Here is a 27,234-nt window from a genome sequence, read left to right as displayed (position 1 = left end):
AGAGAAGAGAATGGAGGAGGAGTAGAAAAAGAAGAAGAAGAAGAAGAAGAAAGTAAAAGAAAATAAACAAAGGTAAAATAGATGGAACGTTTACGTAGTTTCACATTGAAATATGATTTTCTACTTTTACCTTTATAACGTCGTCCTCTCGATTTAATTGGTACGCTCGATGATACGATAAGGTAGGAATGGGCTTGTAACGCATCGGAGAAGTAGAGATTTAACGCTGGCAAGGCATGCGCTCGGGGAACGTATTGGCAAATATCGGATTTCTAAGTAGATTACGGTACTTTGATGTTACACAATGCGTTTGTGGCGGCATACCATATCGTATTTGAGGCAGTGATCCAGAATATACCGCTTTAAACCTGAATCTCTCTACGGATTCTGTCTGGCAGAAGGTTTGCTTTGTGTTCGGAGGTCGTTGTCGGATACATCAGAAGTATTTGCTTTTGAATGTACCTGAGCTTGTGCGCACGCGCACTCCACTATTGTACACCCACGGATTATACTCTTTCGATGTTCGATCGGACACAAGTTTTTGCACCGAATAAATGCTATCGACGTAGCCCAAGAGGTAAATTGATCGGCACGTTATCAGCATCGAGAGTCGATGTTTAGCTTTGTAAAGTCTCGAAAAGCCGATCGTTTCGTTCTTTTTAAAAGAAAAAAACGCCGTTAACTTAACGATTTTTACCCTTGTTTTCACGCTTCGAGAAATAGTTAGGAAAGTCGTGGAGGAAGGAGGTCAGGGTTATTTGCTAAAATGGTCTTAGCTACTAGTCTTCAATTAGACACTGAATTCCTCGTTCATCGTTCGACTTTGCGAATGGACTTTGACAACCGGCCGAAACTTTTCCCTTCTGACCTCTTCGTTTTTTATTTCCTTCTTTCTTTCTATCTTTTCTTCCTTCCTTCCTCCTTCCTTCATTTGTTCGTTCGCTCTTTTCGACTCTACTCTTAAATCCACATGGCTATTACTTCCGGAGTTCTTAACTTTTCGCGATGAAAATCTCGCAAACCGTCCGTAGTAAGAGTTCTTCGTTCTATTACGAATCTCTATAAAACGTTTCTCTCTCTCTCTCTCTCTTTCTCTCTCTCTCTCTCTCTCTCTCTCTTTTATTCGAATTGTCGACAAATTTGGATCGAGGCGACAAACAAGTACTTATACGATCGAATCGAATCTCTTGGACCGTTGCAAGCTTCGAAATTATTTCGTCGAAGTAGATTCGATAGAAAGACACAAGGGAGAAAAGAACGAGAAGCAAGAGAGGAAAAGAGAAAGAAAGAAAGAGAAACACAAAGAGAAAGAGAGGAAGAGAGAGAGAGAGAAAGAGAGAGAGAGAGAGAGAGAGAGAGAGAGATAGAGAGAGAGAGAGAGAGAGCATCAGCAGCGTTGTTTCTCGCGACTGCACCGTGGAAATCGAATTCAGTTATTCTTCGCAGGTCTCACGTGGAATTGGGAAGTCTGGAAATATTGGAGAAACGACCTGGTGAAGAAGAATCGCGATACGGTTAGTCGACAAGGAAGAGAAAGAAAGATAGAAAAAGAGAGAAAAAGAGAGAGAGAGAGAGAGAGAGAAGGAAAGGAAAAGGGTTGGGAGAAAGGATCTCGGATCAGGATGGGGGATATTAAAGGTCGAGAGTTGAAACACTCGGTAGAGAATATGTGACTTGAAGGCGCTTCTATTCTCCACTCATTTGGTATTCCGTGGGACGCCTATACCTCCCTATCTATTACCCCCAACTTTCTTCAATCTAGGCGTTTTGCTCTCCTTTTACCGATTTATGGATCCTCCTGCCTCACCACGGGGTTTAGCCTTGTTTGAATTACCAACTCGGTAAGGTGGTTAGGTACTTGCCTACCAAACTTTTTAGCCTGCGTTCGCTAAGCTTCGCTTCCGGGCTATTTTCAAATACCGCGCAAAGTGAAGTCTGGATGGGGTGGAATGACGGTGGTGTGTTGGTTGGGAATGAGGAGTGACGAAGGGAAAAACGGAGGAGAAATGAAGGGAGAAAGAAATAGAGAGAGAGATGAGGAAGGCCGACTTCATTCTCCTGCCCTTTCCTTCCTTATTCCCATAATATCTCTCCTTTGAACTCGCGATGAAAAAAACCGAGGGTAAAAAGCAACCATGCCTTGCTTCTCTTCTTTGACCAACACGAAGTAGTAGACTAACGTTGGCTGGGTTGCTGGCTGGGTTGCTGGGTTGCTAGCTTGCTGGTTGACTGGCTGGCTAGCTAGCTGGCTGGTTGGTGTCGCTGTCGTTATCGTTACCAGAACGCTGTCCTCGGCACGCTTACAAAAAGCACGAATGAGCGAAGTCCGATATTTCCAACCCTTCGCGGCTCTTATTGACACCTTATCCTTCGTCTTTGTTAAAGTTACCCTTCGTGCTTACTATCAGTTCGATACTAAATCGCTATCCTCGAGCCATTTAAGATACTTTACTTCCCTTCCTGAAGGTCTTTTAATACTTTTATAATATACATTTATTGGCTATTCTATAAGGATTAATGATGTTCTAATTTCGTAGTCGATAACGGTATTCTTCAATATATTTATTTTCTTATTTATTCCTTTTTCAAGTTGGTATCATTATAAGAAAAAGTTTGATACGAGTATCGAGATATCGATATACATAACGGGTGATTATATTTGATGTCTAATGATGCAGGACGTCGTATTAAAAGAATATATAGGTACTTCAAGCATCGTTTTCCACAAGGCGAAAGGCGATGGTTTCTTCTTTGAAAGAAAAGAAGATTCCAAATCGTTCAAGAGATAAGTATCTAATGGTAAAGGTAAATTGCTACTATCGATGTGCAGGAACGAGCCGATCGCATGCCAGTGAGACGGACGAGATCGTCGTCCCTGAAGAGTAAAGCAATTTCGTGCTAGCATCGGCTTTTCTCTTGTCCTATCGGTATCGCAGTGTCGTTTAAAAGATCTACCATGCCTCTCGAAAGGTAGCTAGGTAGATAGGTAGGTAGCTAGCTAGCTAGGTAGGTAGGTAAGTAGGTAGGTAGATGCCTTCTATTTTTCGATTGTGTTCCGAGAAAATTCTGAGCAGATATCGCCTTTCCTTTCTTTTAGTTGAACACAATCACAGAGCTATATGTGAAATAGAACTGTACGGATGTTCTAAATATCCATCTAAATAAGTCACAACCCTATAAAGAAAAGATCGTGTATTCTTCCAATCAAATTTACGATCAAAATTCCGATCAAATTTACGAACTCTAAGAGATCAAAAGAACAAAAAAGAAAGAAACGAACGATTTAGAACATGGAACGAGACGATAATACTCTAAACTTTTCCGTAGATTCGTCTTTGAATTTATCTAAGTTTTTTTTGTCCTATACAAATAAAAAGAAAATTAAAAAAAAAAAATTTACGATCAATGAAAATTAGAAAGGGGAAACGAAACGAAATGTCACATTTGGTATTTCAAACGACGAATGAAAATCCTACTTGGATTTTGGAATAGTCGAGGTAGGAATCGTTGGGTGTTGGCCGAATAGCATTGGTTGAATGCGCTATTCCATGAAATGAAATTGCCAGTTGTCGGCGCTCTGTCATCGAGATTTCGGTCACTTTACGGATTATCCTCGATCGCGGATTTTAATGACCGGTGATACCAAAGCGGTTAGTAGACGTACATGACTAGATGAACGTTACTGTTATGAGCACATACAGACAGATAGAAAGAGAGATAAATAGATAGATAGATAGATAGATAGATAGATAGATAGATGGATAGAGAGAGAGAGAGAGAGAGAGAGAGAGAAAGAGAAAGAGAGTGAGAGAGAGAGAGGGATAGTGCGCGGATGTGAAATAGAAAGAGTGGGGATGGGGTGCGAGCGTGAGGGTATACGTTGCCCACGGGAAATCCCGCACCAACAAATTTCGTCGGAACTGGAATAAAAGTAATTAGAGGCATTCGTGTCGTCCTGTAATTAGCTTGTGTGTGCACTTTCCAGCACGCTACGCTCGGCGACTAATGCGATTCTTGTGACAGCGTCGTCCAATTTCATGCCGCAGTATCGTGGCCGGTTATTCCAGGAGACACGAAACGCCGTTTATCCATCTCGCGAAATAAAAGGGTGGAAGGAAAGAAAGGGAAGAGAAGTGGGGTGATGAGGATGTAGGATGAGGAAAGGGTGAGTGTCATTGTCCATTCGAAACATTTCGTTGATCTTTGAGATAAATAGGGAAATCATTTTCTTAATAGACACACGGTTGATAATGATCTATTTTATGTTAATGACACTGATGCTTCGTATACTCCTCTGTCTTTCTCTCTTTCTTAAAGAAGAAGAAGAAAACGCACTGGATTACTTCGTACGATTTTATTCGGCACGGAATCGTTTCCAGCGCGTCTTCGCAATATTCTACGACCTACTTACACCGCATTCATTATGAACGAAACCGGTCTATCCGTCTTTTATCCGCACTGTCTATCTTCTTTTCTTTGTCTCAACCCAGATCCGAGAGTCGAATACATAACGTCATCCTTGGCGATCAACTCCTTCGCTCGAAATTATTTCAAGGGTAAGAAAAAAGAAAAAAAAAAAGAAGAAGGAGAAAAAAAAGAGATGAACGAAAAAAGGAAGAAGAGACGAGAGAAAACAAGAGATAAACGTTGATTTTTCATATTTGTATCTAGGTAAAATCATATCGACGATATTAAAAATTTATCATCGTTGTCGCCGAACCGGAAAAGCAATCATAACGGATCAACTGGCGAACCCTTTCGTTTGTGACTGCGTTAATAATGATGTTCACGTGAGGAGAGGGCGCGGAACGGCAGTGCAAACGCTCATTACACGACGAGCATTTGAAAACGTTTCGTCAAAAGCTGAAGTGCAATCATGAGAGTGAAATCGCATTGTCCAATAAACAACTTCTCTATATTTTAGATATAAATATATATTATTTTATTAACGCATCCCTCTTAATAATCGCTAAGTAGTTTACAAGCTATCTGATTAATATCTTTTCTTTTTTTTCTTTTTCTTTTTTTTTCTTTTTCTTTTTTTTCTCTTATCACGAAATATAAATGATTGTATTTAGAAATTTCGAGTGTCTACGGTGGATTAAAATGGAAAAGAGTGCTAGAGTATCGAAGAGGATGTTGAAAATAAATTGGTATTGTCCAAAGTTGAATGTTTCTCCGGTAACTTGTTGCAAATGGTATACAGCTGTGTGACGTTGTTGCATCGCACCGATGCAGTTTTCTACGCTCCCTCGTAACTTTAGCGTAAGCTCTTTAATTTTCACGAAGGCTTAACAAGTTTCCGTCGTGGCTATGTGTAGCCAGAGGTTTTGCGTTTTACCCTTTTCTCTTTTCGGAACGACGCAAACCCTCCTCCTTCACCCTTTTCTTTTTACCCTTCGAGCGTACCAAAGCTCGGCGTCCGTTCTTGTCGTTCGAGCCACGTTGCGTTGATTCACGTTTCACATCTCCCACCGTCTCCCAACCCTTCGTTATTTCCCAGCGTGGTTTATAAATCACTATTACTTTATAAATAGAGGGCGCGCTGAATGTAATAAAGTCTGACGGCTAGTATGAGGTTACTGCAGGCATCTACGTAGGGGTAGCTAAAGATGGTAAAGGTTCATCGAGGCAATTTAAAGTCCTCACATTTGGCCGGCAAACTCTAATTATTCTCTTTTTTCTCTGTGGTCCTCTAATCTTTAAAGATTAGAAAATATATACACACACACACACACATATATATATATATATGTTCTGGTAAAAATTATACTTCCACGGAGTTTCTCCCATTTTTTATTCTTTCTTTCACGTCCTTTTTTCTCTATTCACAAAGAATACACCATCGACAAGATAGAAACGAGTTTCATTCAACGAAAAATCGTTATCGTGTCGGAAGAGTCATCGAATGTACATACATAGATTAGATACGTATATACCTATATATGAGTACGAAATATGATTTATACATGGCGACAGATCGCCCGATAACCGAATTTCCATATTATCTATCGACAAAAAAAAAGAAGATGAACGCAAATGAATCAAGATCGTTGAGCCCTTAATCCAATTTCTCCATTTTGAAAATTCCAATCAAAAAGAGAAACCAATTGTGAATAAATCGGTTAAATTATCAATTATTAGTTAAAACAATAAAGGGGGAATTAAAGAAATCGAATATTTCACAAAAAAATTGGAAAATAAACAGAACATAATATTAATAGAGCCTAATGCTTTTGTAATTGTACTACAGCGTTTCGAATTTAATGTCTATCAAGAACATTGTAATCTAGAACTCATGTCACAACGAATCTAGGATCAGACCGATTCGCTTTGGCACAAAGAGACACGATAGAAAGGGGCAACGGGCTTGACGCTAATTGCATAGTTCCGATGGACGAGAAAGGGCCCACCTCCCTCCTCCTTCTCCTCTTCCTTTCGTCTTCTTCTACGGTATCATCGACAAAGACAGTTTAATCCGTTCCGCGCTATCAGCCAAGTTGCTCGCGCGACGAATGACAATGGCGGTGGGCAACAATGGAAGAGACGATGACGAGGAACGAGAAGGTAAGTGAGAAGGAGATGAAGAGGAGGAGAAAAAAAGACTGGAGAAAAGAAGAAGAAAAATGATGATCGGTCATGTGATCGACGAATTAAAAAAAAAAAGGGAGAGAAATAGAAAATAAATAAAATAAAAACTTTTTTTGGATCTTTGAATTTTCTTTTCGTATTTTGAAATCATCGAAGTGTGTTTCCATACAATGCGGTGAAAGAGGAAGAAGAAGATGAAGAAGAAGAAGAAAACGATGATGAAGAAGAAGAAGAAGGCCGTCTCTCTTGGAGAATTAGAGGAAGTGGAGAATAGGTGCTGGGGCGTCTGAACGGGACGACAGCTTCGTACGGAACTACGGGAGAGAATTAAATGGCAAAATATCACTCAGAGCGGCGCACCGAGCGCGGTATCTGCAAGCTCCGGTATTTGAGAGAGAACGATGGCTCCTACGTGACTGAAATATTCCTTCGTAGCAGGTCGTTGGTAAGGATAGGAGAAAGGACGTCTTAGAGAGGCGAGAAAACGAGATAGAGCAAAGAGAAAGAGAGAGAGTGAGAGAGAAAGAGAGAGAGAGAGAGAAAGAGAGAGGAGAGAGATACTGACTTTCTTTGACTGTCTATGCCTGGGTGTATATATATATATATATATATATGACGACTCTCGAAGATGCAGACTAAAAATATGTCCCTGTAGGAGAATAATCCTTTCGAGATGCACGTCTCGTGAACCTACTGGCATCCTTGTTGCTCGCAGCTCTGATAAGAACGAAAATTAACTTTGGAATTTGTTTCGTAGGTAGGGAATGTGGATCTCGGGAACTCGCGAGCACGAGATTCTCTTCCTTTGAGAAAAGAGGATGATCTGTCGTAAAACGTTGGTCGTTTTAATGCTAACGATGTCGAAGAAGAAGAAGAAGAAGAAGAAGAAGAAGCAGAAGAAGAAGTAGAAGAAGTAGAAGACGAAGAAAACGAAGAAGAAGTAGTAGTAGTAGTAGTAGTAGTAGTAAAGAAGAAGAAAAAGGATGCGAGACACAAGGGAAAGGGTCGCTCGGGATTGAAAATATTTATCGAAAACTTTGATCGTGAGCGCGAGGATCTTCGTCATCGGTAGGTCAAGCGAAAAATTAAGCGCGCCTTCGCCCGAGGCAGTGGTAGTGGCGATGGCGATGGCGATGGCGATGGCGATGGCGATGGCGATGGCGATGGCGATGGTGATGCTGTTGGTGGATGTTAGGTAACCATCGGTGAAGATTAAAAGGTTCCGCGTGAGTGGCGCAAAGTATATGGTATCCCTAGGAAAAGAACGTTTTCAGAGCGTGCGCCAGAACGTGCTGCCTTTCTTTGAGCCGACGTATTAATTACAGCTATATTTCTATTTTCTTGTTTACGGATAATTTGCGAATAACTCGAGTGTTAATTAGTGTCCAGCGGTAAGCAAACGAGAGAGCGAGTGACGCGCTGTTCTCTCTCTCTCTCTCTCTCTCTCTCTCTCTTTGAGCCCTATATTTCCTCTCATCCTATCCTTATTACAGTCTTTCTCTCTCAACCTTTATCCCTTTTGCTTGTTTTACAAGGCTACAACTTTTACTCCATTTTTCTTTGATCTAATTGAAAAGCACGAGAAACATATTTTAAGTATCTACGATAGCTATCGACGCTTTCGACGCATGTTTTAAAGAAAAACTTTTATCGATCTATCGAATAAGTGAATTTTATATGAGACAAGAGTTGTAAAAATTGAAAGGTATGACTCTAACAAGAGTTAAGATCCCTTTCTTGAGATAATTGTAAAGAGGACGTTCTAGTCTTTGCTCTTAGAACGAATGAGAATTGAGAAAAGCATGCTATTGTCAAGACTCGTGGATCGTTCGTAAACGCGGAGGAGTCCGATAGTAAACTTGTTATCTCTGTCGCAACCGTTATCACGACGCACGGTTTGTATACCAATCATCACACTTTTCCCGCGTAACACTTTACAACATTTCGTTAATAATGGTCTCGTCTTAAAATGCTTACGATCTTTTATCTATCTTGCTTCGCTTATTCGTCTTTCCAATATTTTCTTTCTTTTTTTCTTTTATTTATCTCTCTCTCTCTCTCTCTCTCTCTCTCTCTCTCTCTCTTTTCCTTCTTTCATCTTTGTTTTTTCAACTTCCGCTTCGCGGTTTTCAAGAGAAATCTCATTTCCCCGGCTCGCGACGTAACTGAGCTGCATTTTCACATTTAACGAGCGCCTACGAAGAATAACGTAACGTGCTTAAATTAACAATTACGAGATAAACGGCTGGTAATTAAGGGACGTCTCCAAGGATAGCAGCAAGAACGGCTTAAGCCAAGGAAACGAATCTGTGAAATAGGATGGTGTGTGTTCGGCCATAGGGATGCGTAAAATATGGGAGAGTAATAAAGAAAGGAAATAAATGGAGAAACGGAAGAACACAAGAGAGATAGGGCTTAGAGAGAGGGAGAAAAAAGATAGAGAAAGCGAGGAAGAGTGAGGGAGAGAGAGAGAGAGAGAGAGAGAGAGAGAGAGAAAGAGAAGATAGACGAGGATGAAGAGCACGAATGCTTTTGACGGGAGGTTAAGAGGTACCTACAAAGTGTGCAAGGGTGTATAAATCATATCCAGAGATCTCCGAGAATTTGCAAGTTAATTCACCTATGCCTTTCGAGATCACTTTACATTTTTAATACCCTTCGACCTGTGAAATCTCTCTGTGAATCGTTCAATTCTTATCACCTATCTTATCTATTCCATTTCAAAATCTTGTTTGTACTTACTCCGAGAACAAGGAACGACGTTGTTCTTAAACAGCTTCGTTTGAAGAAATAAACAGCGATTAGAGAAAATCTTTTCCTCGTAAAACGTACTAATCCGATTAATACACATGTACTTACCTACATAGATAAGTATATACCTAAGAGAGAAGAGGGTGATCGCACGCAAGAATCAACGGAATACTAATGCGACTTCAGTTCGTGGTATTCGCGTTCGATTCCGCGACTCGATCGATAACAGAACGTAACTTTCTTTTTCAACTTAGCGACTTTCCCCTGGTCTCTCTCGTAAATGCCAACAGATTGAGACGGAACAATTTTCATTGATTTTTCACGTCGTTGCGTGGTACTTTTCTGAGTCTCTCTCTTTCTCTCTCTCTCTCTCTCTCTCTTCCTCTTTCTTTTTTTCCTTTCAATTGCCAGATGATTTTCAAATAAAGATGATTCAAAGGCTTAATTTCACATTCTATGAAATCGCTAAACTATGATTCATGATCCGCTATTATATCAAAGTAAAATTTATGCCGTTGAGAAATGAATAGAGAGTAAAAGAGAGATAGAGATAGGTAGATAGATAGATAGATAGATAGAGAGAGAGAGAGAGAGAGAGAGAGTGAGAAAGAAAGAGACTGTTCTCGTTACCGTTTGTAAGTATACCGTGCAGGTTTTCCGTTTGCAACCACTAGCGCCTTTTCAGCAAACGAAAGGAAAAAGCGCGTAGGCGGCTTTTACTCTCGCTGTTGCTATCTCTGCTGACGTTGCTAGCATTGCTGCTTGTATCGGAGCTTACAATAAACGATCATCAAACGGAATCTCTTTCCGACTATGGTCAATACCTCGTACCTGTAGGCTGAATGCATTTCAGTCGTGTACTCCCACAGCTTTTATCACGTTTCACGGAGATCATTTTTGCTGTTCAATAAGAGAAGCGTCTCTCTCTCTCTCTCTCTCTCTCTCTCTTTCTCTCTCTATCTCAATTTCTATATATATTTATCCTTCTACAAATTGCAACTATGTTCGTACCGACAACATTTCAGGCTTCTATTTAGTTGAGAGTGTTCCTTTTACAAAGCATGTATCATGGCTTCTTAGTGATTTAGAGTTCTTGTTGCGAACTTTCTTCGAAATTTCAATACTCTTTGCGATGACTTACGAGAGATAAATATGTGATAGATAGATAGATAGAGACAAAGAGAGGGAGAGAGAGAGAGAGAAGGAAAGGATGAAACATATTGGTCACGAATAAAAATAGGCTTTTTTAAAACGATGACAATTACCGTTTCACGATTACACGAAGGAATATAAATATATGCCTTATTCGACGACAAAGCCTTGCAAAAGCATAGAAAAGGTGCTTTTTGGAAAACAAGTTATGCAAAGTAATTTTGCGACTGGGCTGTACTGTCTTACGCCTTAGGGAGCAATAGCGTAGTCTGACCTCGCGAATATCTGACGATATCTTATGTATACTTTTCGTGCCGAGGAAATTGGACTGTTATTTCGAACGTCGAAGAAAACGCAGGCTCGCCAAAGTTCTTTCTTCTTTTCTATTATTTCTTCTTTCTTCCTTTATTGATTTCCTCTTTTCCTTTCAAAATATTCGGTTGAAAGACAGTGAAGATTTGTCTTCTAATTCAAATCTTCGTCAGGATCCAAACTCGTGTCGTATTCCATTAGAAGATCAATAATATATTTAAATAAAAAAGGAGTAAGCAATCGAAGAGAAATTTCTTTTGTTGTTACTTCCTGAGCGAAAAGGAAATAACGAAAAATGAATTTCTTCCGTTGTAAAGAAGTCCAATCGTTAAAATTACAATGTTAACAAGGCATTATTTGTGCGATCAAAGCGTGCAAGCCTTTTCTTATGATCGCTTCGTATCGGCTTCGACGGTCGTGCTTCTGTTTTAATTAAGATAAAGGCAATAATTCGATCGACGAAGCATCGACTGGCACGGCTTGTGTTACAAGCAAGGAGAAGCTCGATTTTATGCTTGCTCGCTATCAGGAACGATCTACATGAAAGCCGATAAAACGAGTTCGTTTGTATTTAACGCATCCGAGCGAGATCCTTTAATAATTTCGAAAAGTAGGCCTCTCTACTTCTAACCACTCACCCACTGCTTCTACTCGCTCTCTCTCTCCCTCCCCCTCTCTCTTTGCTCTCTAGTACGCGATAATCATGGCGGTCCTATCGTTTGAGAAAAGTAGAAAATTAAGCAAGCTTTCGAGCTGCTCGTATCGATTTACAAATGGCCGCGTTTACGAGCATGCTGAATAAGAACAAGAAGTCGAGAACGAGTATAAAAAAAGAAAAGAGAGAGAGAGAGAGAGAGAGAGAGAGAAAAGAGAGAAGTCGTCGACAGAATCGAAGCTTGCTAAATTATTACATATATTTCTATATACGCTATTTAACGACTTAACGATCCGTTCTTTCCGTTCCGGTCATTTCTGTAAAAGAATATATAAACACAACTAGAAATTAATAAAAATCGATCAAGGTATTGTTACGCGGCGTGCAATCGTTGAAATGACAGGTATACATTCTATCGGAAAAGATGTGCAAAGCCGACGTGAAAACTCTTATTCAGGAAGTAAGTAGGCCGCGCGTAGCGTATTGAAAAACTTTCCAGACATTTCGTTGACTTCAAACTTATATCGTCGCGTTTTCTCGCCTCGAATGAGAAAAGAGATCGGCATTTCGATGATCGACCGTCACGATTTTTCTCCCTTTAAATTTATCCCGCTTAACGTGTCGAACTGTGTCGTCGTTGTAGTCATATCTGTAAAAAGGGCAAAGTAAATTTCTGATATTACTTCTTAAACGAAAATGAAAGGAACAAATGTTTAATCATTTCCTTTCGAAATATATAACCAACGATTCATTTAGAAAAATTATTAAAAGATCAAGATAAATAAATAAAGAGAGAAAGAAAGAAAGAAAGAAAGAAAGAAAGAAAGAAAGAAAGAAAGATTAGAAATTAAAAACATAAAATATTATTTCGTTTGCTCCTGGAACAACCTAATTAGCGAGTAAACCGTGAAAGTAAAGTTTAAAGTAAATGTTCGTGAATATTGAAGAGAGAAAGAAAGAGAGAGAGAGAGAGAGAGAACATGGTAAAGAAGGAGACATAAAGTATGGCTTTTGCAAATTAGCGAGGCGTGAGTTCACCGCAAAATTCGTCTCTTCACGTTCGCACATCACCGTTGACTTGCTTGGCTTTAAGTGAAAATATAAAGTAAAAAGATTGATGACGCGCGTTTTGCGATACGCGAATATACTATCTCCTTCTTCTTCTTCTTCTCTTTCACCTCTTCTTCCTTCTTCGACTTCCCCGCGAAAATGGCGATGCAAAATCGTTCATGACTCGCTAATGTTTTGTAGCTGTTCTTGTTCCCGACACAAACGTTGATAGATCGTTTTGTTGACCAACAACGAGATGGAGTTCGTCCGTCCTTCATGAAGAAAAAGAAAAGAAAGAAAAGGAATGAAGATAAAGACGAAGATGAAGATGAAGGAAAAAAATAGGGAGAAGGACTAAGATAGAGAAAAAAGAAGAAGGGAAAAGGAAAGAGAGAGAAAGAGAGAGAGAGAGGGAGAGATAGAGATGAAAAGAGAACGATAAGTGAAAAAGGGGAAAGAGAGGGGAAGAGAAAGAAAATAAGAAGAAGGGACAAGGATGATGAGAGAGTGAGAAGGGAGGGTGGAAGAAACGAGGCGAAGTTGCTTGGGTAGTAGGGTACCTGCCTATTATTCACGCAGGAGATAGGTAGAAGGATGGAGAGAAAGAGAAAGAGAAAGAGAGAGAGATAGAGGAAGGAAGGGAGAGAGAGAGAAAGATAGAAAGATCTAGCTCGATCTAGGAGAGCCCGGGGTGAGGCCAGACTTAGAAAGGTGAGTTAGGGGTTCGTGGCGAATTCTTATAAATCAAAACAGACACGCTATCCCGTCTCATAGGGTGCTTCTACACTTTCCTGCGGCCAGCACCTTCTACGCCTTCCTCTTGCTAGTTCGTCTCGTTTGTTCAAAAAAAAAAAAAAAAAAAAAAAAACATGAAAAAAGATGAGGGAGCAGAAGAAACGTCGTCGTGTGAGATTCGTACTGAGAGGTGAGAAAAAAAGGCGGTCGTATTGTGGAGTAAAGAAGAATGCGTGTTATTGCACTGATCATTCCATTCCGAACATTTCTCTTTTGATGACAATGTCATGCTTGTCAGAAGAAGTAAGGAAAAACGAAGAATATCGTCTTCGAAAATCTTTCACGTTCGAACCTCATATCTTTCTTTTTTTCTTTTACGAAAGGTTGCAAGAATGCATTAAATCATATATCTAAGATATAGTATATCGTTAATAAATTTTTTTTTATGTTTACGATATGTTCATATTACCGACTCATTCAGTTAGAAAAATTTCTTTCACCCTTAACTCTTGAAAAAAAGGAGCCTCGGCAATGTGATACTAATGGCCTAAAATCTCACCTATTTTTTCCTTGCATTTTTCTCAATGTTAATCGGGCTATGGCACGCGATCAGAAAAATTCTCCCATCAAGACTAGACTAACCCTCCCATTATGGAAGGTATGGGCACCAATTTGCCTCTTTCTTTACCGAGAACCGGTTATTTTGACGTTACTCGTTCATTGCGTCAATGGAACGAGGATATATTCTTGTCGTATTTAAAGCCGTACGTATACGCGTAAAACCTATGGTTATCGCGTACGGCCTTAACTACGACAGAAATAAATTGTTATTCACGAGCATACGCGGTAGTACATATGTGCATATGCTCTTTCTAGGAGATGTATGTATCAGAAAAACATTCAACGGGAAACGACGTGTCTCGGGTAATCGTTAGAAAAATTATCGTATGGAACGAGAACTCGATAGAGATAGATTATCTTTCTATGAAAATAAGTTACAATAAATTTGATAGACGCTGGTTACAAAAATGGATAAAACGTAGCAGACAGTTTTAAAAGTAGCCAGTTTTGCTACGTATTTTTCTTTCCTGGTTTCTTTTTTTCTTTTTCTTTTTATTTCTTTTTTTTTATCTTTTTATTTTTTTTTATTTTTTATATTCTCCTTCTTTTCCCGTATTCCCTCGAAGATAATCTCATTGCACACGCGTATAGACGAGAAAACGTCTCTTTTCTTCCTAGTAGCATGGGACGCAGAGAAAGGCGCTTTCCTCGGCGCGATATTTACGAGGTAAGTAAACTAAGTTCGGTTGAAACTTTTAGCCTACTCTGCCACCGTCTGCCCATCTCTGTCTCTTTTCACTTTTATATTTACGCCTTTCATTTGCACTCTTCTTTCAACGATAATATAATATTTACACGTGGAAGAAGCACCAGGTTACTTTGCCCACCGCGTTGCACCATTTTTTCCTACGATTTGATTTAAGCTATTCTAAAGTTTTCGAAGTAACTAGATTTTTATTTTGATTAACGTGCGTATTTTAAAAACGTAGTATCATAAAAAATGATCATAAATTTTCGATCGAGTCGATATAAAAATTATATCTTTGTAATTTTTATCTCCAATATATGTATATGAGAAATTAAAAAAGAATGATATAAAATTAATATTCGATATATAAGAGATAAACAAAAAAGTTCAATCGAAAATCCAATGAAATACAAAAGAGAAAGAAAAATAAGAATGTAAGAGCAAAAGATAAGAAGAAAAATAGGAGAGGTAAGAAGAATAGAGAAAAAAGTAATTAGAAATATAAAAAGAAGAAAAAGAATAAGAAGAAGAGAGCTTGGAGCAAAACTTACGGGGGTTCTGGACGTGTACGGGAGACGGAAGGTTGGCTCGCGTGACGTCGAGAGAAGAAGGCATCTTGGCGTGCAAGGTGGCGAGGCACGAGTTCGCCACGTCGTAGATGAGATAGGCGCCGTAGTATCGGCCCGCACTGCCCATTTTCAATTTATTCTTACTCGGCACCACCGCCATTTTCGACCACCGTCTACACACATGCGGCCACTTTTCTCGCGACGAGCGAGTTTTCAGTAACCGAACAACGAACGTTCGTTAGTTCAATTTCGTTGATTCGATTTAACACAGTAAGTGTAGATATATTACGGACTCGACGTTATTAATATTGCTGTTATCTCCCCACATAACGTAAATCACACATTTGTATAGCTCTAACTATGTATATATATATTTTTTTTTTTAAACGACATTAAAAATAAATCGATGGATCAAGATCCATCACATACGTACACGAGAAGGAAAATTTTGATTAATTGTTTACTGTTTATACTTGTATCTATCTAAAAGATATCTAAACGATGAGAAGATAAAATTCTGAAGAAAATCGTGTTATGATTAGCAGGTGTTGTTCTATGACGTCATCGAGCGGTTTAGTCCAATTCGTTTAAACACAACGTTTCTTCGTCAATATTAGCTGCGCTGTCTGATGGAATAGAGTTCGTTTAATTTCGTCTTTTCCTTTGTCTTCTCCTCGAGAAAAAGAAGACAATCTGATCGTTGATCGATGTTACTAGATAGATAAATAGATAGATAGATATAGATAGATAGATAAATAGATAGAGAGAGAGAAAGAGAGGGGGGAAAGAGAGAGAATATCCTTGATTCTCTGCGGAGACCGAAGGGAAACTTTTCGACGACTTTCCGCGAGTCTTCTCTCTCTCTCTCTCTCTCTCTCTCTCTCTCTTCTTCCCTTTCCACGAATATTTTTCACGGTAGATCAAACTCCTCCTACTATCACTCGTATACTGTTGTAGCTGTCTGCTACTTGAATAAATTCGTGTACTGAACGGACCGAAACAACCTTTTGAACTTTTCGAAGGTCCTTCGTAAAGGAAACAAGAGAAAAATACAACAGAACTAGTACCATTTTCTATAATATTTAAAATTTGTAAAAAGGCAAGAAGAAAGAGAAACGTCCCGTTGTTCGAACAAGACCTCAAGAAAAATACATAGGAATGAAACGAAGCGGAAACGCTAGAGATCGCGTGGCAAATTATCACCATGAATCAACTCAGCCGTTTCCTTGCGTTGAAACTGATTTCGATAGCACGTTCCTCGAATAAGCTTGGAAGAACGATAGTCGTCGAGCGAATGGTCACTCGTTCTATACTCTTTTATATGAACGTACGCACGCACGCATGTTGTGGGCTGGGCAAGTCGAACGGAAACGGTGCGGTTCTACGGAGCGGAAGCTTCGAGCGGAAACGTCACGAGTCAACGGGCGCTTCTCTGATTACGCTCCTCGCAATCTCGAGCGGAGATAAAAAAAATCGTATAACGTGTACTCAGCAGTACTCGACTATTTTCGTTTATATATATATATATATATACTATATACATATAAAATATTGTATATATATATATATATATATATATATATACATATAAATTATTCTATGTACGTATGTAAGTATGTATATGTCTATTCTCGTTCTTACAATTTCGTCGCTCGCTGTGTCTTCGTCCGCTTCCTTGTGCAGTCGTCGTCGAAATGTGATATCTCAAGTGACTACTCAAGGACGATTTGTTGAAGAACGGCTTTGTTATTTTCACGCACGGTTACCGCGGGACTCTCTTGGGACGCGTATCTCAATAAATAATCTTTCATTTTCTTTTATATTTTGGTAAACTGTTCTTACGCTATTGTAGCTCGAGAGTGTTTACAAAGTAACGAATGTTAAAAGGATTTCGAAAGACATCGATATTTATCAATCGACGTATGTAACTTTGGATTATACGTTAAATATACAACGTAAATAGTACAGGATAATTCTCGCCTAACGTAAACATCCATTTTGATAATTAATATTTCACATTGCATTAAGAAATTTTTGTCATTCATTGATTCGTCAATCTTTATTTCTCTTTCTTTACGCTTCTACGATCATATTTATGAATCTTCAAATTTTAATACGATGAAGTTAAAAATGATTTTAACAAAGATATACGTTGACCAAAAGAATAAAAGTATTAAATCATGAAAAGTCCTTTCTTTGTTCACTTGATTTTAACGCAACGAACGTTTTCGCTGTTCCATCTGCCTGTGGCCGCGTTGTTTTTCGAACAAAACAGAAAAATATTAATTTTACATGAGCGACGGTATACGTACATACGTACATACTACATATATACATTTTTAGTTTTGCGGAACAACCGTTGTGCTGAAACGAAATGAAAATAAAAAAGGAAGAAAGTACTCGCGTGGGAGAATATGGTTGGATAATAAATGCATGCGCAGCTACCAAAAATATTCCCCTACCGCCTCTAAACCGTCGTAATTTTTGGAAAATTTTTACGTTTTTTTTTGTTAGTTTTCTCTTCGATAATAATTTACACACACACATACACACACATACATACACACAAACACAAACACTGCATTCCGCAAATAAGTACATTGACGTTAATAAAATTGCAAGTCGCTCGATTTATTTCGATCCATTCATCATATTATTACGAGTTTAGTGTGATACAAGAGAAAAAATAATTTGTAACTTAAACTTATTTGAAATATATCACGATAATTATTCTACACGATAAAAATTCAGTGATATCGGTAGGTAAAGTAAACGCGTTTCGAATATCTCTTAGGTTGTTACATATATAATTTGAAATTTAAGTGTCACATCTGCTGCAACAAATGGAAATGAAATCCTATTGAAATGCAATACTATCGTTGAATAGCCGATATTAATGAATTTAAACTGAACGAGAAATATTTTTACGTTTTCACTCGCATTCCCGAATAAATGAACGATGAAATTCAGTACTTGCGGACGCAAAATTACAATTACGATTGTGTTATTGGGTCGAACGATTCTCTTTGTTTTGTCACTAAGATAAACAATACAAAAGTATCCACAATAATGACTTTGGACGATGAAATTCACTTTAATTACTGGGAATCACGATCGACGAATAAAAATTACATATATATACTTTTTATTTCGATGAAACTATAATTGCGATTAAGAACGTGAACGTAAAAAGAATGTATCACACGAGCATGCAGGTGATCGACTAACCGAAAGACTACTCGTATCGAGCGAATGTAGTAGCGTGTCATACGTGTGTACGTAAGGAGAGTAGGAGGAAGAGAAAAGGACAGATATACTCAACGGCATATCGTATCGTATCGCTGTACGATTCGTACAGAAGAAGAGACTAGTAACGTCCAGCAAAGGCTCGGTTACAGCTCGAACGAGCCGGCAACTACACGATGACGACAATGACAATGGCTTGGTTACTCGCTTGCTACTCGCTTACTCGCTTCGGACAGAAAGGGACGAGCGAAACAGGAAGGCGGTCGTATCAAATGCTTAACGCCGGCAAGCCGACACAATGCTCTCCTAACCCGACCTATGCAAATATATATATATATATATATATATATATATATATAATATACATATATATAATATACATATATATATATATGTATATATGTGCGTATGCATGTTGTATGCATATACAATTAGTTATATACATGTAGTAGTGTACGTAGCTATACATATGCATATATATAAATATGTATATATATATATATATATATATATATATGTATATATGTATGTATGTAGGGAAATATAACCGCACAGCTGGTCAAAGTACGCGAGTCACGATAGACATTGTTTATTCCGTTGCAAAACGGTCGAACACATTACAACGCTTCGTGAGCGTGTCGCGAGCGAACGAGGTGAGACGGTGTTTCGATTCGCTCACTGACTCCTGATTCGTCCTTGTCCAAATCCTTCCGTTTATCATCAGTTGTGATTTTCTCTGTCGCCGCTCGTTGTTGAATTTATGTCTATATGGTTATGTGTATACTTACACATATCTTGGCTGAATATTATTAATGGAAGGTCGAAAAAAATTACGATTTAACGTGAAATTTAATGGGACTTATTATAATTATTATTTGCTCTTTAGGCTATACCCAAAATCAAGTGGATCCTCGTTAAATCATAATAGTCTTGTTCGAGAATCTCGAGGACTTTCGTGAATTCTAGAAACGTATTTCTTTTAATTCCAATCACACACTACTCTCTAATCTCGAACCATTTCGCGAATAACGTTACCGTGGCGCGACGATAGAACAGTCTCTCTGATATCCGATAAAGGATCGATATATCTGAACTTCGAGAACCATTTCCGTTAGAGTGGCTTTAATTGCCGTACGAACGTTCGAGGGACTATAAAACCTAATTAATGCGATAGATACATTTATATCGAATCGAAAGGTGTGCAAGGTTTAGTAGGGAGTAACCGAAGTTGAGTCAAACGGTTTCAGGTCGAAAGTCCAACGACGAGGAAGAAGAAGAAAAAGAGAAAGCAAGACTAAAAAAAAAAAAAAAAACAAAAAAAAAGAAGAGGGAAGTTTTTTCAGCTGATACAAGAGATTTTCTAAATCGCAAGGACTTCAATTTTATATTCCGTCGATATCAAAGCTACATTTAATTAACCACGAAATCCAAACGGTTCGCAAATTCTCGTCGAATTCCTTTATGACCAATGAGATTCATGTTATCAGAATTCAAAGTTTATTCTTTCTCTTTAATTTTTTTTTTCTTCCATTCACTTTTTTTTTTCATTTTATTTCACTTTATTTTATTTTTATTCAAAAGATGCATAGAGTAAAATCGTATTATCTGATGTGTTCTCTATGCGCCATGTGACGTTCTTCTTGTCTATTTCTACGTTACAATTCTCAAAAGCCATCGCGTTGTCTCGCGTGTATTTCCTCGAGAAACTTCATCCCCAGACTTTCGCGCGTAACACGTATCCACTATTCACCACCTACGCGAACGCACTCAACAGGTTATTGCGCCCGTACGACTTACTACCTCAACCTCGATCCACCACGATTTTTCTTTTTGTTACATATTGTGCTATATCCTGTATATCGTATAACCGTGCTCATACTCACGACGATAATTAGTTATGAACATTAATTACTGACTAATAGAGGGAGTAGTTCCACGAGTTCTCGATCAAAGTTTCTCCCTTTTTCTCTCTCATTCTCAATCTCTCGAAAGTGAGAGGTTTCTTTAAACGTTAATTACTGCGTTATAACGTTTAGGTTATTTATCGGGCAATTTATGAATTAAACAATACGTACTTGTCCAATAGTAATTTTTCTTAATTAATATACGATTCATTCTATATAATATACCGTTGTTATAAGAAGGAACGAAGTAATTGCAAGTGCGAAAGACGTTCTTTTTGAACTTCGTCCTTTTTTTTTTCTCAAGATTGTGTTAAAAAAAATAAAATAAAAGAAACTCGACAAGAACATACGAAGTTGCACGTTTGTTCGATCGTTCAAATATATTTTAAACGTCTTTAAACGTATCGAGAGGGAAGTTAATAAAATTGACAGATCGACGAAACCTGTCTGTTAGAAACAATTCTTCGATTTTCTTCGAAGCTATGAAAATTTCTCGCGAGTCTTGATTCTTTCAATATTTATTTTTCCTTTCACTTTCTACTTTCTAATGAATGAAAAAATGAAAAAATCTATTAAGTTGGTTATTCGCTTCTACACTTTCTCTGCTGAATACTTTAAATAAATCGTTAGATTGAGGATCACGTTTTGCTAATCTACATCATTTGGTTTAAGATACGAAGGCTTTGCGTTCGAGATTTGAAAAATTTTTGATCAATGACAATGACGATGGGCTTGCGGAGAAAGGAGTTCACGGATCACGAGAATCGAGTAAGCGAAGGCGGTAAAAAGCATCGGTTACCGATCTCAAGGGGCCACGGAAATGGAATAGGTTTGAAGGGGTGTTGGAGCGAGAGAGAGCGAGAGAAAGAGAGAGAAAGAGAAAGAGAGAGAGAAGGAGAAAGAGAGAAAGGGAAAAGGAGAGAAGGCGAGTTCGTATTAGGGGTAATGGGCATTATCTCCATCGATCCTGGCTCGCTATCCTACCACTCGACTCCCACTTCGCCTCCCATAGCTCCTCTTCACCACCCAACAGGCCACCTCCACCATCGTCGATAGTAGAAACGGGTGGTTGGATTCTCGTTCGAATCAGCCGTGGCAAAAACGCATGGGAATTCGTCCGTTCATGGGATATGCCGAAGGTATTGGATCAAATGGATGTAGGATACAACTTTGAGCTAGCTGATAGGAAAGAATTCGTTCGAGTTTCGTCACGTACATCGTGTAGCCTATCAGTTATGTGTTTGAAATCCTTTCGTGTATAAGTTTCACGACGTCGAAAGAAAAATTCCTCTTACCGACGATCATACATGTTGAAGGACGAAAAGAGTTTTTCTTTTATCTCGTAAAATTCAACCTCAAGTTGGATATTCTTTCAATAAGTTCTAGACGATGATATTCGGCCGGAGACTTCATAAATTATTTTCTTCTCCATTCTGTAATAATAAGGATTTTATTTTCTCGTAACTCTTTGCTAGAAAAGCTGTTCGTTTCTCGTATTCGAGACGTTAATACGGATAAGACTGTCTTTATTTTATCGTAGCATCGAATAAATATCGATCTTGAAGAATCAATTTATGACCATCGATAATAATATATCGATATCGTTCGGCTAATTATATTTGCTCAGTTTACGTAAGGTGATCGAGATATCCTGAATTAAAAGGAGAAATCTTCGAGAAATGGTCAACAAAAAAAGCACTCCTCTTTTTCTTTTTGCAGATAAAAGCAATCCGTTGAGGCTACATTACAAACTTCGCTCGAGTCCATTTTCGAAATCCATTTTCGAAATCCATTCTCTCGAAGAATTTTCAAATTTATACTTCAACATTTGAGATTTCTCTCTATCTAAACCAGTTTCTCCATCATCGCGGTAATTACGGACGATGCACGTTGAAGCCGCTTTCGAGAATCATCGATTTCAAATTCTCTCGAGACATGCTTCCTCGCAAGCGTGAGAGAGAGAGAGAGAGAGAGAGAGGCTAAGCAAATCGCACGTTTCGATTACGTTTCCGGACTTTACTGTCGGATTCGTCGGATAATCGTAATTCCGATTCCGCTTCCGCAGCTGATATCCCACGATCTCCTCGATATCTAATCAGTATAAATTAGGACGAAGGAAAGTGTCGGCTCGTCCCTCTCTCTCTCTCTCTCTTTCTCTCTTTCTCTCTTTCTCTCTTTCTCACTAAAAGAAGCGAGACAAGGATGGAAAAAAAGTTAGAAAAGGAAAGGGGATATTCGACGAATCGAGGAAGCGAGTTAGCGATTTTTTTTACGAGGGTTTTACCACTCTCTCATCGTCAATCGCAGCATCACCTCCTTTAACACCACCTTCGTATCACCTCTACTAGTAAGAGTTGCAGTATGTGGCTATTGCAATGCGTCAAAGTGGAAAGGTGCTGCCTGACGGTGACTAATTGTCGTAAAGACGATTCGTGATACGTTTTATCTCTAAAATCCGATTGTCTTTGCTGACTGAATTTCTTCCATTTCCACATCGTCCTTCCCTTATAAGCTTACGTTCGCTGATGCACGAATTCGAGTCTGTAATTTTAGATTGCAAACGAGAAAGAGGAAAAGAGATAGAGACAGAGAAAGAGAGAGAAATAGAGAGAGAGAGAGAGAGAGAGAGAGATAAATAGAGAGAGAGAGAGAGAGAGAGAGAGAGATAAATAGAGAGAGAGAGAGAGAGAGAGAGAGAGAGAGAGAGAGAAAGAGAGGATCGAAGTGTCGTGAACTTTCCAATCTTTCAATTATCGATAATGAGGGAGAGTGATCAAGGGAAGTAAAGAAATGGTGGTGTTGAAAGAATCTGAGCTTATGTTCGAGCTACGAAATTCAATAGAAAAAGAGAGAACAAGAAGAAGAAGGAAAAAGGAAGGAGAACTACTACTATAGCTGTTACTTTCGATCGAGATGTTATCGGATAGCTTTCTCGAGCGAAAACTTTGCAAGACGCGTATCGAAAAAATGTGTCATGTCTACGCAAGGAACCCATTTCAATCTTAGTTTAACACCCTCAGGTCTCTTTTGTTATTTATATATATATATATATATATATATATATATATATATATATATATATATATATAAATAGATGTCGCTTCGTGTTAATGTTTTTTTCGATGAATCATAAAGTAGAGAAAGAGTATTTGGTATTTATAAAATAGGTATACAACGGTAAAACTTTTGAAACTTCGTACCCTTTGTCTAGAACTTATAATAATCTAAAACATTGTTGTTTATAATAAATATTATTAAATGTTTATTAATGTACACGGTGAGATGAAAATTAAAAAGTACGATATATCTTAGCTGTCCATTTGTTTCACTTGAAGGAAACAAACGGAATGATCGTTAATTAAACTTCGTCTTAATGAGCTGATTATTACATTTCGACTTTTCAAACTGTAAGAACTTTTTATGCTAGTTTTGTTCTCTTCTACGTTTATGCTATAAACTTCGCACTCGGTTGAAATATGCTGGATGTATATACATGTCATGTATATCTATGCCAGAAACCACGAGGAGAGAAGCTAAATGAGTTCCTGATGATCCTTCACGGTCCAGCAGTGTACACGAATCTTCTTCGATCGTACCGAACACCGACTTACCCTTATCCAACGGCCTCGGTATTATTTCTATCGTATCATTTGATCGTTATCATTCGTTTCATAAAAATATTTAAAAAGAAAAATAATGACGTATCGAAGACAATTGCAACTAAAGATTCTCGTATTATCTTGAACATTTTCCTTTCTTTTATTCCTGGTTATCTTAAGAATTTTAATTATCCATCGGCGTTATTCAAAAGGAGAAGGAAAAAGAAGAGAAAGAAAGGAAGGGGGAAAAGGGGGAAGGAGGAAGAAGAACGATCGATTGGAGTTGAATAAAACCGTAGAAACATGTATAATTCGGGATAGACCAGAAGAGACCGTAAAAACACTTTTCAGACAAACGCTATCTCGAGACGAGCATTACCTCTCTCTCTCTCTCTCTCTCTCTCTCTCTCTCTCTCTCTCTCTCTCTCTCTCTCTCTTTCGAATTACTCGAATATTTTTCGTCAGCTTTTACAACATTTTAATTATTCGCAGCCGTCTCCACTCTTATACGTTTTCCATTTTTATTAATCTCTCTCTTTCTCTCTCTCTCTTTGTCTCTCACCCTTTCTCTCGTGAGAAAGGAAAGGAGCTTAAAGCGGCAGTTAAGTAACGCCGAGCGTGAAAGCCGGAAAGTATCTTATGGTCAAGTGCGTTTCTTTCCTCCGATCTTTCTTTTACAATCGAATTTCTTTTATTTCGTTTCGATTGTCTTTCTCTTAGATCGAAGAAAGTACGAAAGAGAGAGAGAAAGAGAGAGAGAGAGAGAGAGAGAGAAAGAGAAGAGAGAAAAAGAGATTTATCATTGACAGTGTAGGAGGAAAAGGTAAGAAAGAAAAACAAATCAAAGCCGAAGTTGTCGTAAGACTAGAAAACGTGTTCGTTGTTCATTCTTTTCTTTCTTTTCGAATAACTTTTTCTATCACGCTCCCTTATATTCACTTCTTTCGTTTATTATCCTTTGTCCTTTGTTAATGAAGTATTCAATTACGAAAACATTGAAAATCCTTCGATATTTTCAATTATTATAATTAAGAATTATTGTACTCGATTGTTTGGGATAAAATTGTTTATATACAACTAATTGTAACAATAGGTTGGGTTAGATACGTAAAGAAGAAAACGTGAAATTAGATGGACTATTCGACGGAGATTGGTATGTGAGCGAACGGTGACTGAGTACATTTCATAGTGAGAGCCATCTTTTACGTGGCATAAGGGCACCCCATGGTTCTACGGAAACCAGAAGATAGCTAGATAGGTAATGCGATGCGCCAGCAGCATCCCTCTCTTTTTCTTTCTCTCACCCTCTCATGGTTCCTTTTTCAGCAGCCTCCTTACTTTCTTCGGCAGGCTGGCATCCCGCGATAAGTAGATCTCTATCGAGATTATCTCGAGCAGCCGGTTACGTTATTACCGCGTTTGAGACGCGAGAGCCAATGATGTTATCGAGTTCTTTGCCTATCGAATTTCTTCTCCAGGAATCTTCTCGATTCTTTTTCGACGTTTCTTTTCTCTTTTTACCTTTCTCTTTTCTTTTCTTTTCTTTTCTTTTCTTTCCTTTTTTTTTGTTCATATCTTTTCAAATTTTTCATCTTCCCGATCGTGCTCAACTCGAAACGGTTTTGCTACGGAGGGTGGAAGAGACAAAAGCGAGAGAAAGAAAAATTCTCTTGGATAAAATCGCTCAGGGAAAGGAAGAAGGAAAAAAGAGAGAGAGAGAGAGAGAGAGAGAGAGAGAAAAAAGAAGTAAAGGAGAGCAAATTCTCACGGAGGGTGAGATCAGAGAATGAGAGAGAGAGAGAGAGAGAGAGAGAGAGAGAAAGAAAGATAGCGGAAAAGGGGTGAGAAACGTTGTTGGATTTTCTCGCTCGTGACGCGGCATTAAGATAGCGGTTTTTCTTCCTTGGAAAGTAGTAAATACGCAAATAAACTTTCCTCGTTAACCTATCAGGATTTCGATAGTCCCGATTCGCGGCGTTCGTTTTTTGGTAAAACGTTAACTTCCTTCTCAGAGATGGTTTCTCGAGAGGATACGACGATCGATATCGAATCCTTCAAAGCAAAATGACTACTACTCGAAATACTTCTTTGCATTTAGAAAATATATCGGATCCCTTTCGAATGCCACGAAGCATGACAATAATGAATTCGAAAGGTTGTCACGTGCGGTTCGCCTAATGGCCGCAAATTTTGTGAACGCGCCTAAAAAGAACTTTGAAAGAGGAACACCATTCCAGACCCTTTCAGACAACTCTCCTTCCCCTTTTTCTCCTTTGCCTCCTCTTCTTCCTTTCGAGTGACACGCGGCAGCCTAATTAAAGTAAAATTCTCGCTAACGCTCGGAGAAGGATCACGGTCGTTAGCTGTCCGTAACTGTGTTTCCATTTAGTTTAGTAGTACTTTAGAAAGTAGAAGTAACTGAATGGCGTTAGGTAAAAATCGATTGACCTATATTTAACTTGAGTGCGGGTGAAATAAAATATCTTGCTAATTACGCGGCTCAGGACGCGCGTTAATTACACGGTTACGGTGTTTTAATAAAAAGAGAACGTGAGAAAGAGAGAAAGAGAGAGAGAGAAAAAGAAAGAGAGATGATCGAGCTGTCCTACCTAACGTTTACTCTTTACCGACTTCGAACCAATTGAAACTTAAATTGTACGAAGTTAAGATTCAATTCGAAAGCTTTTCATCGAATTTCGTTGAATGCCGAAGGCGAATACATGGTAGATAGGTTGAGATATCGACGATGAGAAATCGGTCGAAGGCATAAATCAAAGCTATGGCATCGTTATTATTAGCGCGTATCGCGCTTGATCACTCGCCGGCAGTCGATTTCGACGTGCACGTCGAACGAAACGATTTACGATAGGTCGTGCATCTTGAGATAGAAAGAGAGAGAGAGATGAGGTAACTCGAGCCGCCGAGAGAGAACACGACTTCCGCATCCGGCTTTACAGTTGCAGCTTTATAGGTTCCAAGAGAAGGGTAGAGAGAAAGAGAGAGAGAGAGAGAGAGAGAGAGAGAGGGAGAGAGAGAGAAAGAGACCCCTAGATATCTCCTGGACATCTCGACCGAGCAGCCGGCCAAACGGCGAACACACGAACGAGCACTATACCGTTCTGACGCCCGCTGCTCGGCAAAGTACCCAACCATTAACCGAAAGAACGTAAGAAGTAACTTACCAGTCATAGCTTCTACTCTAATATCCTACGAGAGAAAGAAAAAGAAAAAGAGAAAGAAAAAGAAAGAGAGTGAGAGAGAGAGAGAGAGAAAAAAAAGAGATGCACGTACCGGCAAGGTACTTCCTCCTACGTGTTTGTCCTCGTATGGAAACTAAATATAGAACTGACCGGGAAACAAG

At 38.7% G+C, this 27,234-nt stretch overlaps 1 protein-coding gene across 11 annotated transcripts in view; it reads right to left on the bottom strand.

Moving 5' to 3' along the window:
* Window positions 1–27,234, bottom strand: part of LOC118446780 (nucleolysin TIAR) — a 383,329-nt gene that overhangs the window by 114,782 nt on the left and 241,313 nt on the right. The window contains exons 1-2 of one of the 11 annotated variants that reach the window (XM_085655600.1): window positions 18,447–18,568; window positions 15,107–15,837 (exon numbers count right to left, since the gene is read on the bottom strand). The exons of 2 other annotated variants lie outside the window; for them this stretch is intronic. In XM_085655600.1, the coding sequence (XP_085511726.1) occupies window positions 15,107–15,284 (178 nt within the window). In that variant the 5' untranslated portion in view covers window positions 15,285–15,837; window positions 18,447–18,568. Of the gene's footprint in view, window positions 1–15,106; window positions 15,838–16,191; window positions 16,258–16,327; window positions 16,530–16,765; window positions 18,395–18,446; window positions 18,569–27,234 lie in introns of those variants that run through there. 8 more of the 11 variants (XM_035877828.2, XM_035877830.2, XM_035877831.2 and 5 more) reach the window with 8 other exon arrangements.

This window comes from Vespa mandarinia, chromosome 3, assembly GCF_050613455.1.
Source record: "Vespa mandarinia isolate Hongniang chromosome 3, ASM5061345v1, whole genome shotgun sequence".
NCBI classification, from domain to species: Eukaryota; Metazoa; Arthropoda; class Insecta; order Hymenoptera; family Vespidae; genus Vespa; species Vespa mandarinia.
The sequence above is the reverse complement of the archived record's forward strand: the minus strand, read 5'-3'. Positions and strand labels throughout refer to the sequence as shown.